The sequence below is a fragment of the Pristiophorus japonicus genome, chromosome 17 (genome assembly GCF_044704955.1).
Source record: "Pristiophorus japonicus isolate sPriJap1 chromosome 17, sPriJap1.hap1, whole genome shotgun sequence".
Lineage (NCBI taxonomy): Eukaryota > Metazoa > Chordata > Chondrichthyes > Pristiophoridae > Pristiophorus > Pristiophorus japonicus.
The window spans coordinates 18,814,423-18,829,330 of NC_091993.1; the positions used below are offsets into that span (position 1 = coordinate 18,814,423).

Genomic DNA, 14,908 nt, shown 5'->3' on the forward strand with positions numbered 1-14,908 from the left:
AGCATCTGCCTCCTCTCTCTGAGGCTCGAAATTGCTTTGATCCACCATGGACCGATCTTCCTCTGCCACGTGGTGGTTAGCAGGTTTTGCAGAGCTTGCAGCTCGTTTGCAAGCTCGTTGGAGGTGCCCCATTGTTCCACAGTTCTTGCAAAGATACCCTTTGAAGCAGCATGAATAGGCTGAATGGAAGCCTCCACAACGCCAACAAGGTGTGAATTGCCTTGCATTCATCCTTTGTTGGGGACTCTGAATCATCTGGGTCACCTGAGGCCTGCTGGCAGTTGCAGACTCGTGGGTTCTGCCCTGTACATTTCTGCTCACAAACACAGTTCCAGTTAATTTATGAACATTGCTAGCACTTGCGTGCTGAGGGATTTGTTTGGTGTTATCACTGGTGGACATAAACGCCTGTGCTATTGGAATGGCTTTACTGAGGGTCGGTGTCTCTACAATCAAAAGTTTTCATCGGGTGGTCTCATGGCCAATGCCCAGTACAAAAATGTCTCTGAGTATTTGCTCCAGGTAGCCATCAAACTCACATTGTCCTGCAAGTCGCCTTAGCTTGGCGATATAGCTCGCCACTTCCTGACCTTCAGATCGCTGGTAGGTGTAGAACCGATACCTCGCCATCAGCATGCTCTCCCTTGGGTTAAGATGCTCCCGAACCAGTGTACACAGCTCCTCATACGACTGATCTGTGGGTTTCACCAGAGCCAGAAGATTCTTCATGAGGCTGTAGGTCAGTGCCCCGCAGACTGTGAGGAGGACTGCTCTCCTTTTTGCAGCGCTTCCTTCTCCGTTCAGCTCGTTGGCTACAAAGTACTGGTCTAGCCACTCGACATAGGCTTCCTAGTCCTCACCCTCCGAGAACTTCGCCAGGATGCCCACAGTTTGCTGCATCTTTGCGTTGGATTCGTATTCTCGTCGCCAGTTATTGTGTTCCTAACACAGATGAGGCTGCACACAGGGAGGTTAAAGTAACAGTGACCTCAGTCTTTAATAAGACACTCCAGAGTGAGGAACATGTCTTAGGGGCCGGCTTATATACAGTGTTCCCAAGGGATGCTGGGATCCCTTGGGACTTCAGGGGATGAGCTCCCTGGTGGCGGAACATGGGAGTGCATGCTTTACAGATACACAACATATATATATATATATATTTATGCTTTGTTGTATGGAAGAATTGCTCAGAAAGATCTGATTACCTGTTGAACTATTTTGTTTCAGAATGGAACAGCAGACGAGCTGTGGAGAACGGGCACATCCACAGGCTCTTAAAACTCTATCAGGACTGGCACCAGCGAGATACGCAGAACAAGTATATTCCCATCCGCAAAGCTCTCCTCAACTGCATTAAATATATCACAAACATCCAGACGGGGAAGAAAGCCTTCCTGGAGGCCGACGGGATGAGAGTGCTGCTTAGCACCTCACGGGTAGGTTGAGACAGCCCTGGGGATATTCCATGATACTTCCTCACCATTTGCCATTTGCCGGGGGCAATTGTGGATGGGTTGCACCCTCCACCTGCCCCCGGTCGGTTAGGATTTACCACCGGTCATCACATCTTAGAGGCACTAGTGGGCCTTAAAAAGGGGGAAATATTGGCCCCTTGTAACTCATAAGAAATCAGAAGTCAGCCCGCACAATGCCTGGCCCGCCCCATGAGTCTATTTTACAGTGCTACGGGGAAAGGGCGGGGGAGTGGGACTAGCTGAAGTGCTCCTGCAGAGAGCCAGCACGGGCTCGATGGGCCGAATGGCCGTCTCCTGTGCTGTAACCGTTCAATTATTCTATGATTTTATGTCCACTGCTCCTCTTTGCTCAAGGCTTCTGCAAGAGCAGTGGAGTTATCCCCGGTGTCCTGGCCAATATTTATCCCTCAATGAACATAACAAAAAAGTAGATTATCCGGTCATTATCACATTGCTCTTTGTGGGAGCTTGCTGTGCACAAATTGGCTGCCGCGTTTCCCACATTACAGCAGTGACGACACTTCAAAAGTATTTCATTGGCTGTAAAGCGCTTTGAGACGTCCGGTAGTCATGAAAAGCGCTATATAAATGCAAGTCTTTTTTCTTTCTTTTGTTGTCCCGGGCTCCCCTCCAATGTACCCCCCACCCCCCACATTTTTTTGGGTGGTCGTGAAAGGCACTATATAAATCCAAGTCTTTCTTCTTTCTTAAAGTAGCATTTTAACTGTGCGCTGCAGTATTGACTGAACCCGTATAGTGCCCGCATTGACTTTTTTGCGGCACTGCTTCTGCTTCAGTCAGAGTTGTCCCCTTTTATAAAGATGGTCACGATTACTGCATCTCTGAGATCCTCCTCCCTCCAGATGAGAGAGCTGAGGTCGTGTATTCACACCAGCAGTGCCTCTCCGCCATACTTCAATGCCTCAGCAGGGATTCCATCCGCACCCGTAGCCTTGTTGTTTTTAAGCTGTCTCATGGCTTTTTCTACCTCGTGCACTGCTGGGGACTTACTGAGGTGGTGGTGGGTAGCATGCTGCAGGATGGAGTTGAGAACACTCAAGTCAAGGGCAGAATCTCTATTGAGGAGATCTTCGAAGTGCTCCTTCCAGCGGGCCCTGACTGTCTCAGTGTCCTTGATGATAGTAGACACCTCAAATCGCTGGAGAAATATCACCAACAATGTCTCCGCAAGATCCTACAAATCACCTGGGAGGACAGGCGCACCAACATCAGCGTCCTCGTCCAGGCCAACGTCCACAGCATTGAAGCACTGACCACACTCTGCTGGGCAGGCCACATAGTTCGCATGCCAGACACGAGACTCCCAAAGCAAGTGCTCTATGCGGAGCTCCTTCACGGCAAACGAGCCAAAGGTGGGCAGCGGAAACCTTACAAGGACACCCTCAAAGCCTCCCTGATAAAGTGTGACATCCCCACTGACATCTGGGAGTCCCTGGCCAAAGGCCGCCCAAAGTGGAGGAAGTGCATCCGGGAGGGCGCTGAGCACCTCGAATCTCAACGCCGAGAGCGTGCAGAAACCAAGCGCAGTCAGCGGAAAGAGCTTGCGGCAAACCAGTCCCAACCACCCTTTCCTCAACAACTATCTGTCCCACCTGTGACAGAGTCTGTGGCTCTCGTATTGGACTGTGCAGCCACCAAAGAACTCACTTCAGGAGTGGAAGCAAGTCTTCCTCGATTCCGAGGGACTGCCCATGATGATGATGATAGTGCCCATTAAGCACCCGTGCAAGATCCCAGGGTATTCTATCACTTAACTCAAAGCATAACATTTACCCTGTAGTTACACTAAAAGAGCAATGGTGCATGGGCTTGTCATAATTTAAGCTGCAGATATATCAACAACCTATTATTTGTATAGAAGCAAACTGCAACTTTCTTTAATGGATGGGGAAATAATGCAGGATGCAAATGGGTCACGCTAATTCTCCTTGGTTGAATTCCTGACACGTGCTTGCATTGCACGAGTCTGTGCGGAGCCATAACATTTAGCCCTACATGTGATAGTCCTTTATTCATGGCTGGTTTTTCAGTTGTTCTCTTTTGGGGGACGAGGGGATGCTGTGTCAACATTTTTTGTTCCGTTTTTGCTAGTTTTCTAGCTTGTTGTATATATAATTTAATAATTGCTAGTAGCTAACATTTGCAGCAATGAGGATCAGGTAGGCAGCCGGCCAAGGAACATATTGAAAATCTATCTGGACCGTGGCTAAATCATAAGCTTAGCCGGAGAAAAGAAATGTATCTTGTTTCCAAAAGCAGTATTGAAGGTGAACCAATGTGCAGAGCAAACTGTATCTCCATGCTGATAATGAAGTGCTTCAAGTCACTCTGGAATAATAAAGCTGCTTTCTTCTTTATCTAGGCCTGTGGCTCCAATACAGACCTGCACCCTGTTGTAAAGTTGGCCACACAAATCATGCGGAGGTGCTATCCCAAGAGCCAGCTTCCTGTGCTCACAGTCCGAAGCTGCTATTCATTCGCACTGCCAAACGTCGCTGACCAGCAGGCACCGGAGCATCCCGGCAAGTCTCCGCAAGGTGAGATTCCGTCGGTTTACCGGAACTTCTGTTGTTTTATTTACGGAGCAGAGAGGAGCTTGGCCTCATTTACTTTTTCTTTTAAACTTATTCCTTCACGGGATGTGGACGTCACTGGCAAGGCTGGCATTTATTGCTGAACCGCTGCAGTCCGTGTGGTGAAGGTTCTCCCACAGTAGCGGCTTGGTATAACTGTGTGGTTTGCTGGGCCATTTCAGAGGGCAGTTAAGAGCCAACCACCTTGTTATGGGTCTGGAGTCACACGTAGACCAGACCGGGTAAGGACGGCAGATTTTCTTCCCTGAAGGACATTAGTGAACCAGATGGGTTTTTGTTTCATGGTCACCATTACTGATACTAGCTATTTATTTAATTAACAGTATTTAAATTCCCCATTTGCTGTGGTGGGATTAGAACTCATGTCTCCAGTTCATTAGTCCAGGCCTCTGGATTACTAGTCCAGTCACATAACCACTGGTTTCACCACCATTGCCAATCTTTACCTGGTTAGTACCATTGGTATCACTGACTGATGCCAATGGCTGAGTGTAGACACCTTGTTTGTGTTGAGCTGACGATATAAACACCAGTTTCTGTTGGTTTGGTGATGCTGCCGTGTTTCATCGGACTGAGGGTTCGGTCACGTTAGCACTCAAAAGCTGCCTTTCTTCAAGCTTTGGGTTAAACATTGGATATAAAGGCCTAGAATTGAGGCGATCATGAGCCTGTACCTAATACGCAAATCTCAGAAGTACAGAGAGCCGCGAACGAACGCTCTCACACAATACAAAAACAAAATACTGCACATACTGGAAATCTGAAATAAAACCAGGAAATGCTGGAAATACTCAGCGGGTCAGGCAGCGTCTGTGGGGAGAGGAACAGAGTTAACGTTTCAGGTCGATGACCTTTCGTCAGAACTGGCAAAAGTTAGAGATGTAGCAATATTTAAGCAAGTATTGAGGCAGGGAAGGGGAGAGGGGAGAAAAGAACAAAAGGGAAGGTCTGTGATAGGGTGGAAGGCAGGAGAGATTAAATGACAAAAAGGATGATGGGGCAAGGCAAAAAGAGATGGTAATGGGGCAGGTAAAGAAACCAAAGATGGGTCTAGCGGAGGTGTAAATGGCAACAGGAGAACCATTACCAGCGTCTGCTGTCCAAAAAGATGGGAGCAGTGGTTCTGATCTGAAATTGTTGAACTCAATGTTGAGTCCAGAAAGCTGCAAAGTGCCTAATCGAAAGATGAGGTGCTGCTCCTTGAGCTTACATTGAGTTTCGCTGGAACAGTGTAGGAGGCCGAGGACGGGGAGGTGGGTGTGGAACGGGGAATTAAAGCGACCGGAAGCTCGGGGTCACGCTTGCGGACTGAACGGAGGTGTTCCGCAAAGCAGTCACCCAATCGGCGTTAGGTAGAGGAGACTGCATCCCGAGCAGCAAATACAGTATAATAAATTGAAAGAAGTACAAATAAATCGCGGTTTGACCTGGAAGGAGTGTCTGAGGCTCTGGACAGTGGGAAGAGAGGAGGTGAAAGGGCAGGTGTTGCATCGCGTATGTTTGCACGGGTCATGCAAACCCCTTTCAGTGTTTGTGCCTCATTTGCTGGGGTTTGTAAAAAAATTTAAGAATACGCTCATCTGTAAACACAGCCCATAGTACAGGCGATATTTAGGATAGATGGTACTGTACGTGAGCCTAGAGTATAACTGGGACCATATGTTCGCCTGTAATATGGGTGGTAAGTATGTCCAGGATGTCCAACCATTTGTAGCTGGGGTCCAGACACATGTTGCAAAATCGATGAGTGGGTTGCTTACGATTACTCAAAGGCGAGATTCCCAAACTCACCAAAACCAAGGCCTCTAAATCTATGAAGAGGAAGACCCCCATCATCATCAGAAAAGTTCGAATCCCAAACCCACAAAAAGTGAGGCTAATGTCAGATAATGTTGGAATCAACGTTCTGTAATTTGTGCAGATAAGTGACTGGGACTGGGCTGACAGATCTATGTGTTTGTACAGAGGGTGTTGCAGTCAAAGAAGATGATGAAGAGCAGGATGATGAAGATGGCATTGAGAATGAAGAACCAGGGTGCAATGAAGATGTAAGGAAATGGAATAACATGGAGACTTTTACAATCACTAGTTTCAAGTATGAGTGTAGCTGGCAGACACATTATAACAACCACTTACATTTCTACGATGCTCCTCACAATAATGAGCCAGAAAGGATGTACATCTAGCAGAAGGGTTAAAAGGAAAAATGGAGAGGTTGGGCTGGAAACCAAAGGCACAGTGAAAGAGAAGGGTTTTGAGGAGGTGGCAAGATGGGGGGAACTGGGCAGGGAGTTCCAGAAGGTAGACGTGTCATGGCTGAATGAGTGACTACCAATGCTAAGGGAACAGAGGATGTCTGTGGGGATGAATAGCAGGAGGACAATCGAAGTGTTGTCATGAAGTAGTTTTGCTTCAGATAGATGGTGCCGTTATAGTGTATGTGGAACCTTTACCCGGAGTCCGAGTATGACCTGGTACGGGAAGAAGGAGACAGTCCCACCTGGCTTCACTCGAGTTGAGTCATGCTTCAACACTGGATTTGTATGTGAAGGGTATCAATGGTGTGAAGCGGTTTTGACTTTGCGCCCACCCAAATATGTCCAGTATGAATGCACTATGAGATAAGATGAGGCAATGACTTGAGATGGGAAATCAGAGAAGAATTTTGAAGTCCATTTGTTGAGGCACGAGGAGTCAATGGAGTTCTCATTCTTTTTAAGTTCCTCCGTGTCCTCTCCCTTCCCTATCTCGAACTTCCTCCAACCCTACAGGAGCAGCCCGCCCAAACTTTCCATTCCTCTTACTCCAGCCTATTGTTCATTCCCATCTTTTCCCCACCACAGCCCACTGTGCTTTCAGCAGTTGAAGACCCATGCTCTGGAATTCTCTCCTCAAACACCTCCTACTTCTCCTCCCTCAAGACCCTCCTTCAAGCTTGCCATTTTGACCAAGCTTTCGCGTACTGCTCCAATATATCGTTCAAATATCCCAGGCCAGCTCATTTGCATCATTATTCACAGCTGCAGGTGCACATGTGTGCAGGTGCAGGGTGAAACCAATGGTGGGATTGGAAAATTGCATGTGAGTGAAATTTAAAGGGATGGGCACAATTAAAGGGCAGTGTTACAGGGAGAGAGTTAACAAAAATTCTGAAAGCCTTTAGAAAGACTCAACCTATGATCAGCTTTTTCCTAGGCTGAAGGTGCATGGACTGAAGGTGCATGGGCTGAAGGTGCCTGGGATGAAGGTGCATGGGTTGGTGCATGGGCTGAAGTTGCATGGGCTGAAGGTGCATGGGCTGAAGGTGCATGGACTGAAGGTGCATGGGCTGAAGGTGCATGGACTGAAGGTGCATGGGCTGAAGGTGCATGGGATGAAGGTGCATGGGCTGAAGGTGCATGGGTTGGTGCATGGTCTGAAGATGCATGGGTTGGTGCATGGTCTGAAGGTGCATGGGTTGAAGGTGCCTGGGCTGAAGGTGCATGGGTTGGTGCATGGGCTGAAGGTGCCTGGGCTGAAGGTGCATGGGTTGGTGCATGGGCTGAAGGTGCATGGGCTGAAGGTGCCTAGGTTGGTGCATGGGCTGAAGGTGCATGTGTTGGTGCATGGACTGAAGGCGCATGGGTTGGTGCATGGGCTGAAGGTGCATGGGTTGAAGGTGCCTGGGCTGAAGGTGCCTGGGTTGGTGCATGGGCTGAAGGTGCATGGGTTGGTGCATGGACTGAAGGTGCATGTGTTGGTGCATGGGTTGGTGCATGGACTGAAGGTGCATGGGTTGGTGCATGGGCTGAAGGTGCATGTGTATGTGCCTGGGCTGAAGGTGCCTGGGTTGGTGCATGGGCTGAAGGTGCATGGGTTGGTGCATGGGCTGAAGGTGCATGGGCTGAAGGTGCCTGTGTTGGTGCATGGGTTAGTGCATGGACTGAAGGTGCATGGGTTGGTGCATGGGCTGAAGGTGCATGGGCTGAAGGTGCCTGGGTTGGTGCATGGGCTGAAGGTGCATGTGTTGGTGCATGGACTGAAGGCGCATGGGTTGGTGCATGGGCTGAAGGTGCATGGGTTGAAGGTGCCTGGGCTGAAGGTGCCTGGGTTGGTGCATGGGCTGAAGGTGCATGGGTTGGTGCATGGACTGAAGGTGCATGTGTTGGTGCATGGGTTGGTGCATGGGCTGAAGGTGCATGTGTAGGTGCCTGGGCTGAAGGTGCCTGGGTTGGTGCATGGGCTGAAGGTGCATGGGTTGGTGCATGGGCTGAAGGTGCATGGGCTGAAGGTGCCTGTGTTGGTGCATGGGCTAGTGCATGGACTGAAGGTGCATGGGTTGGTGCATGGGCTGAAGGTGCATGGGTTGGTGCATGGGCTGAAGGTGCCTGTGTTGGTGCATGGGATGAAGGTGCATGGGCTGAAGGTGCATGGGCTGAAGGTGCATGGGTTGGTGCATGGGCTGAAGGTGCATGGGCCGAAGGTGCATGGGATGAAGGTGCATGGCTTGGAGATGCATGGGTTGAAGGAAGTAACAGACAAAAACTTCAGGGAACAGAAATTCCACGTGCAACCTGGAAGCCACAGCCCACTGCACCAGCCCTTTGGTGCATGTTAGATGTTCGTACAGCTCCACATTGGCTCTCTGCTGATTCAGACCCTGTGAACACATTTTCCCACATCTATAGCCAAATAAGTACAACAGTGCGTGTAAATATGGTTAGTGGCACCTTGGTGGGAGAGGTCAATCAGGCTTTGCTGGCTGTTGACCACTGTGCCGTGCCTTCTTTCATCCAGTACCACAGCAGTCCGGAAATTGTGGTCGGAGGCTTCCTGTGGGTGGATGCCTCCGACCTGAGAAACTTCTATGAATGTACCTGGTGGTCCCGGCGGTTTGGAAACTTTGGTCCTGGGCCTCTCCGTGAATGCCTGCATAGAGGCTCACATATCCTAGGGACGTAGGCATGCCCCCGGGATTACGTGGGCCGGCCCAAACAATCAATCAAAGTAGGGGTATTCCCATTCATACTTGTGGTGAGTTCCGTATATACACAAACACCAAGGGGCCGAAATTCAGAGTCCCGATAAGGCCCATTACCGCCGGAATGCGATGACCATGCGGCGGAATCCAATGGCTGCCGATTTCTGGTCGAATGGCCGCTGCAAGCTAAATTCAGCAGGGTTTTTTTTTCTGGTGGTCCGCACTTCTGTCCCGTCGCTACCGTGCGGCCACGAGTGCGCCATGAGTGCGCGCACCGCCGGGACCCCCCACCTCCGGCGAAACTCGGGCCGAAAAATCTATTGCCTGCCGAGCGGTGCCTCCGACAGCTTTTTCTGTCGGTGCACCTTGCATTCTCTCTGTCAGCCCCCTGGTGGTGCGGCGGCCATTAAAGGCGAGGGCCCACTGCCGCGGCCGCCATTTTTTTTTTGCCGTCCGACCTCCATGTCGGCCGGACTATTGTGCCCCCAGGCCGCCAACAGCGCCTCTTGGGTGCCAGGCCGCTGGCCCGGCCGAAACCCTCCCTGGTGGCCCAGTGGCCGAACCTCAATAATCGCCGATTCTCTCCCCTTTAAAGGAGGAGAGGTACGTGGTGACACAGATGCTCCACTGCTGAGTGACAGCGGCAGAGAAACACTCCCACCTCCACTTGCGCTCCTCACCAGCACTTACCGCCACACTCCACCCCCTTTATGACCAACTTCCTGGCAGCTTCAAAAAAAAGGACAAAGAGCTGAATATCAATCAAGAGTCAACCTCATCCTATGTGGTGGTGAAAACACTTACAAAACGGTAAGTGTGCCAGGTTTCTGGCAGGCCTGAATTCCGGCCCCCCATAAGCCTGAATGGGAATACCCCAAAAAGTACACAAAATAAATAAAAATAAACATCACATATTTAAAATGAATCAAAATGGAATTTACTTATTTATTTAAAACAAAAATTACATTTTTTGAAAAATAAACTTACATACTTTAAAGGGTTTAAAAATAAACTTAGCTTGTTTCTCTCGTTCTTAAATGTTTAAATTATTGAATTAAAAAAAAAATTCAGTCGTAAGAATTTCGCGGGCATTCGCTGGGCAGAGGTGGGCAAATAGCCCAACTCTGCGCCCGCGAAGGCCCTTTACTTCCGAACGCGTGCGATCTGTCAAGTGGATTCTTGACCGATCGCAAGTTCTGGGTTTAGGCGCGTGTGCTTCACATACCGAAACCCGGAATGTGCGGGACCCTACGGGTGTGTGCACACCTCGTACCTGCCTGTGGGGGCTGCAACTTCAGAGCCATATAATGACATCGTGATTGAGGTGCTTCTGAAGAACTGTCCAGCAGAATGGTTAGTTAGGGCTCTACACTGTGCCATTGAGTTTGATGTCACAACCAACCTTTAGAGTTGGAGCCTCCATATGCACCAATCGTCTATCAAAGCGAGGTATGGTCACCTCTGCATATGCAGATGTGTGGGTATCTCCAGGTACATACTAACCCCTCCCTATCTCTCTAACCTCCTCCAATCTGGCAACTCTCTGAGATCTCTGCGTTTCTCCAACCCTGGTCTCTTGCACATCCCTGATTTCCTTCTCACCACCATTGGTGGCCGTGCCTTCAGCTGTTTGGGCCCTAAACTCTGGAATTCCCTGCTGAAACCTCTCAGCCTCTCTGTTTTCTTTTAAGACACCTCTTAAAACCTACCTCACCTGTCCTAATACCTCCCTCGTTGGCTTGGTTCAATTTATTTTGTCTGATTACGCTCCTGTGAAACACCTTGGGATGCTTGTGTAGTGTAACAAAATTTGCAGATGACACAAAGATTAGTGGGAAAGCGGTAGAGGACACGGAGAGGCTGCAAAGAGATTTAGATAGGTTAAGCGAATGGGCTAAGGTTTGGCAGATGGAATACAATGTCGGAAAATGTGAGGTCATCCACCTTGGGGGAAAAAAACAGAAAAAGGGAATATTATTTGAATGGGGAGAAATTACAACATGCTGTGGTGCAGAGGGACCTGGGGGTCCTTGTGCATGAATCCCAAAAAGTTAGTTTGCAGGTGCAGCAGGTAATCAGGAAGGCGAATGGAATGTTGGCCTTCACTGCGAGAGGGATGGAGTACAAAAGCAGGGAGGTCCTGCTGCAACTGTATAGGGTATTGGTGAGGCTGCACCTGGAGTACTGCGTGCAGTTTTGGTCACCTTATTTAAGGAAGGATATACTAGCCTTGGAGGGGGTACAGAGACGATTCACTAGGCTGATTCTGGAGATGAGGGGGTTACCTTATGATGATAGATTGAGTAGACTGGGTCTTTACACGTTGGAGTTCAGAAGGATGAGGGGTGATCTTATAGAAACATTTAAAATAATGAAAGGGATGGACAAGATAGAGGCAGAGAAATTGTTTCCACTGGTTGAGGAGACTAGAACTAGGGGGCACAGCCTCAAAATACGGGGGAGCCAATTTAAAACCGAGTTGAGAAGGAATTTCTGCTCCCAGAGGGTTGTGAATCTGTGGAATTCTCTGCCCAAGGAAGCAGTTGAGGCTAGCTCATTGAATGTATTCAAGTCACAGATAGATCGATTTTTAACCAATAAGGGAATTAAGGGTTATGGGGAGTGGGTGGGTAAGTGGAGCTGAGTCCACGGCCAGATCAGCCGTGATCTCGTTGAATGGCGGAGCAGGCTCGAGGGGCTAGATGGCCTACTCCTGTTCCTAATTCTTATGTTCTTATGTTCTTATGCTTTACTATGCTAAAGGCGCTATATAAATGCAAGTTCTTGTTATGAATACCAATGTGCCTAGCATCCCTGCTGTGATCTTTCTCTTCTTCCAAACACCTCGTTACGCCATTTAGTGACAAATTATGGGAGTATTTTCACTCTCTTAAGTTTCTGAGGATAACAACAAGACAGACTTATTTGGCTTAATTACCCTAATGCCAGCACAGGAGAGGGACTTAATTCTGCCTGTCTGCTTTGGATTTGAAGCTGGGCGCAAGACGTGGACGCCAACGTTAATTACTGGTGGTGTTATGTATGTTAACTGGGTTTTACCTGCCACCTGTCAGAGTCCTAATGGTCACTGGCAGATACGTGCAAGCCATGTATATAATGTTGGCAGCCATGTTGAATCCTCACATTGAGAATAAATAATTGGAGTAAGGTCATGCCTGAACTAGCTCACTGTACTTAGCCTCATAGAGTTATTTGATACTTAACAATTCGCGACGAGAAACAAATACGAATTTTCACGCAACCATGTCTGTTGGAATTTTGGAGAGATTCGTGGAAGGGGAAGACTGGGAGGATTTCACTGATTGCCTCGACCAGTACTTTGTAACCAACGGATTGGAAGGAACCGATAACGCAATTAAGCGCAGGGCGGTTATCCTCACCTTTTGCGGGTCAAAGATTTATGGCCTTATCAAGAATCTACTCTCACTGACTCAACCAATGGATAAGACTTACAGTGAATTGTGTACGCTGGTTCGGAACCACTTTAAACCAAAGGAAAGCATCATCATGGCGAGGTATCGTTTCTATACCCACAGTCGCTCCGAGGGCCAGGAGTGGCAGAATTTGTCTCCGACCTGAGACGTCTCGCTGGGCTGTGCAACTTCGGAGCTGTGTTGGAGGAAATGCTGCGGCATTTTTTTGTGCTTGGCATTGGCCAATGAGGTCATTCCTTCGAAAGCTGCTGGCTACTGAATCTCTAGACCTGAGCAGGGTATCACGATCACACAGGCATACATGTCCACGGACGAAAACTCGAAACAGATATCTTCCCAGCATTGAAACTCACCGGCAAGTACATAAAATAGTATGATCGGCAGGCAGAGCTGCACATGGCGGGGCCTACTCGTCCGCGTTTGTACGACCTGTAACTGCTCAAAGTCCGCCATCGGGGGTGAATCAAATCTCGCCTTGTTGGCATTGTGGGGGCTATCATCGGGCCCCATCAGTGCCGATTCAATCAATACGTGTGCAAAGGCTGTGCAACAATGGGGCACCTTCAGCGAATGTGTCCGCAACCGAGCAAGCGTGTTGCGACACACCATGTAGCTGAGGATGATCGATCCAGCGTGGATCAAACGGCACAGGCAACTTAACCTGAGGTACAGGATGAAGAAGTGTATGGGGTACATTCTTTTACCAAAAGTCCTCCGATAATGCTGGAAGTTAAATTAAATGGGGTTCCAGTATCAATGGAATTGGACACGGGTGCGAGTCAGTCAATAATGAGCCAGAGGGCTTTCAAAAAGATGTGGGACACTAAGGCAAAACGACCCAAACTGAGCCCAATCAATGCGAAGATGCGTATCTACACCAAAGAGCTCATACCAGTCATTGGCAATGCGGCAGTAAAGGTATCGTATGATGGAGCTGTGCATGATTTATCGTTGTGGATCATTCCAGGCAATGGCCCAACGCTGTTCGGCAGGAGTTGGCTTGAGAAAATTAAATGGAACTGGGACGATATTAAAGCCTTATCAGTGGATGACGCTTCGTCTGCTCAAGGGCTGAGCAAGTTTCCCTCATTGTTCGAACCAGGCATCGGCAACTTCCCGGGAGCCAAGGTGCAGATCCACCTAGGCCCGGATGCAAGACCTGTCCATCACAAGGCTTGGGCCGTTCCATACATGATGAGGGAGAAGGTCGAGATCGAACTGGACAGACTTCAATGAGAAGGAATCATATCACCAGTCGAGTTCAGCGAATGGGCCAGTCCAATTGTCCCGGTGTTGAAAAGTGATGGCACGGTCAGGATCTGCAGCGACTACAAGGTAACGATCAACCGAGTCTCGATACAGGATCAGTATCCGTTACCCAAGGTTGACGACCTGTTTGCAACTCTAGCAGGGGGGAAGTCATTCACCAAATTGGACCTGACCTCCGCTTACATGGCACAGGAGCAGGTCGAATCATCGAAAAAACTGATGTGCATCAACACGCACAAAGGACAGTTTATATACCACAGAAGCCCTTTCGGGATTCACTCAGCAGCAACCACATTTCAGAGAAACATGGAGAGTTTGCTGAAGTCTGTCCCGAGAACCATCGTGTTCCAAGATGACATCCTGATCACCGGTCGTGACGCCACCGAACACCTGCACAACCTGGAAGAGGTTCTACATCGTCTGGACAGAGTGGGACTCAGGCTAAAACGCTGCAAGTGCGTTTTCATGGCACCAGAAGTCGAATTCCTGGGGAGAAAGATTGCAGCCGATAGCATCAGGCCTACGGACTCGAAGACAGAGGCCATCAAGAATGCACCCAGACCCCAGAGTGTGACGGAGCTGCGTTCATTCCTGGATTTTCTCAACTATTTTGGTAACTTTCAACCTAGTTTGAGCACATTGCTAGAGCCCTTGCACATGTTGCTGAGAAAGGATAATAACTGGTTTGAGGCAAACCTCAAGACAGAGCCTTTGAGAAGGCCAGGAACCTGCTGTGAGCCAATAAATTACTGGTACACTGTGACCACCTGTAAGCGGTTAGTGCTGGCCTGCGACGTCTCATCATATGGAGTCGGTTGTGTGCTCCAGCAAGCCAATGTATCAGGCAAACTCCAACCAGTTGCATATGCATCCAGAAGTCTGTCTAAGGCTGAAAGAGCCTATAGTATGGTGGAGAAAGAGGCTTTAGCATGCGTATATGTGGTTAGGAAAATGCACCAATACCTGTTTGGGCTTCGGTTTGAGCTTGAAACAGACCACAAGCCGCTCATTTCATTGTTTTCTGAGAGCAAAGGTATAAACACCAAGGCCTCATTCCGCATCCAAAGATGGGCACTGACATTATTCGTTTATGATTATGTCATCCACCACAGACCATGCACTGAAACCTGTGCT

General features: G+C 48.9%; 1 protein-coding gene across 1 annotated transcript in view; it reads left to right on the forward strand.

The window, feature by feature from the left end:
- Positions 1-14,908, forward strand: part of LOC139227586 (cytosolic carboxypeptidase 4) — a 267,409-nt gene that overhangs the window by 43,154 nt on the left and 209,347 nt on the right. Inside the window, exons 7-9 of the mRNA XM_070858449.1 lie at positions 1,228-1,436; positions 3,859-4,033; positions 6,056-6,138. Of these exons, the coding sequence (XP_070714550.1) occupies positions 1,228-1,436; positions 3,859-4,033; positions 6,056-6,138 (467 nt within the window). The remainder of the gene's footprint in view (positions 1-1,227; positions 1,437-3,858; positions 4,034-6,055; positions 6,139-14,908) is intronic.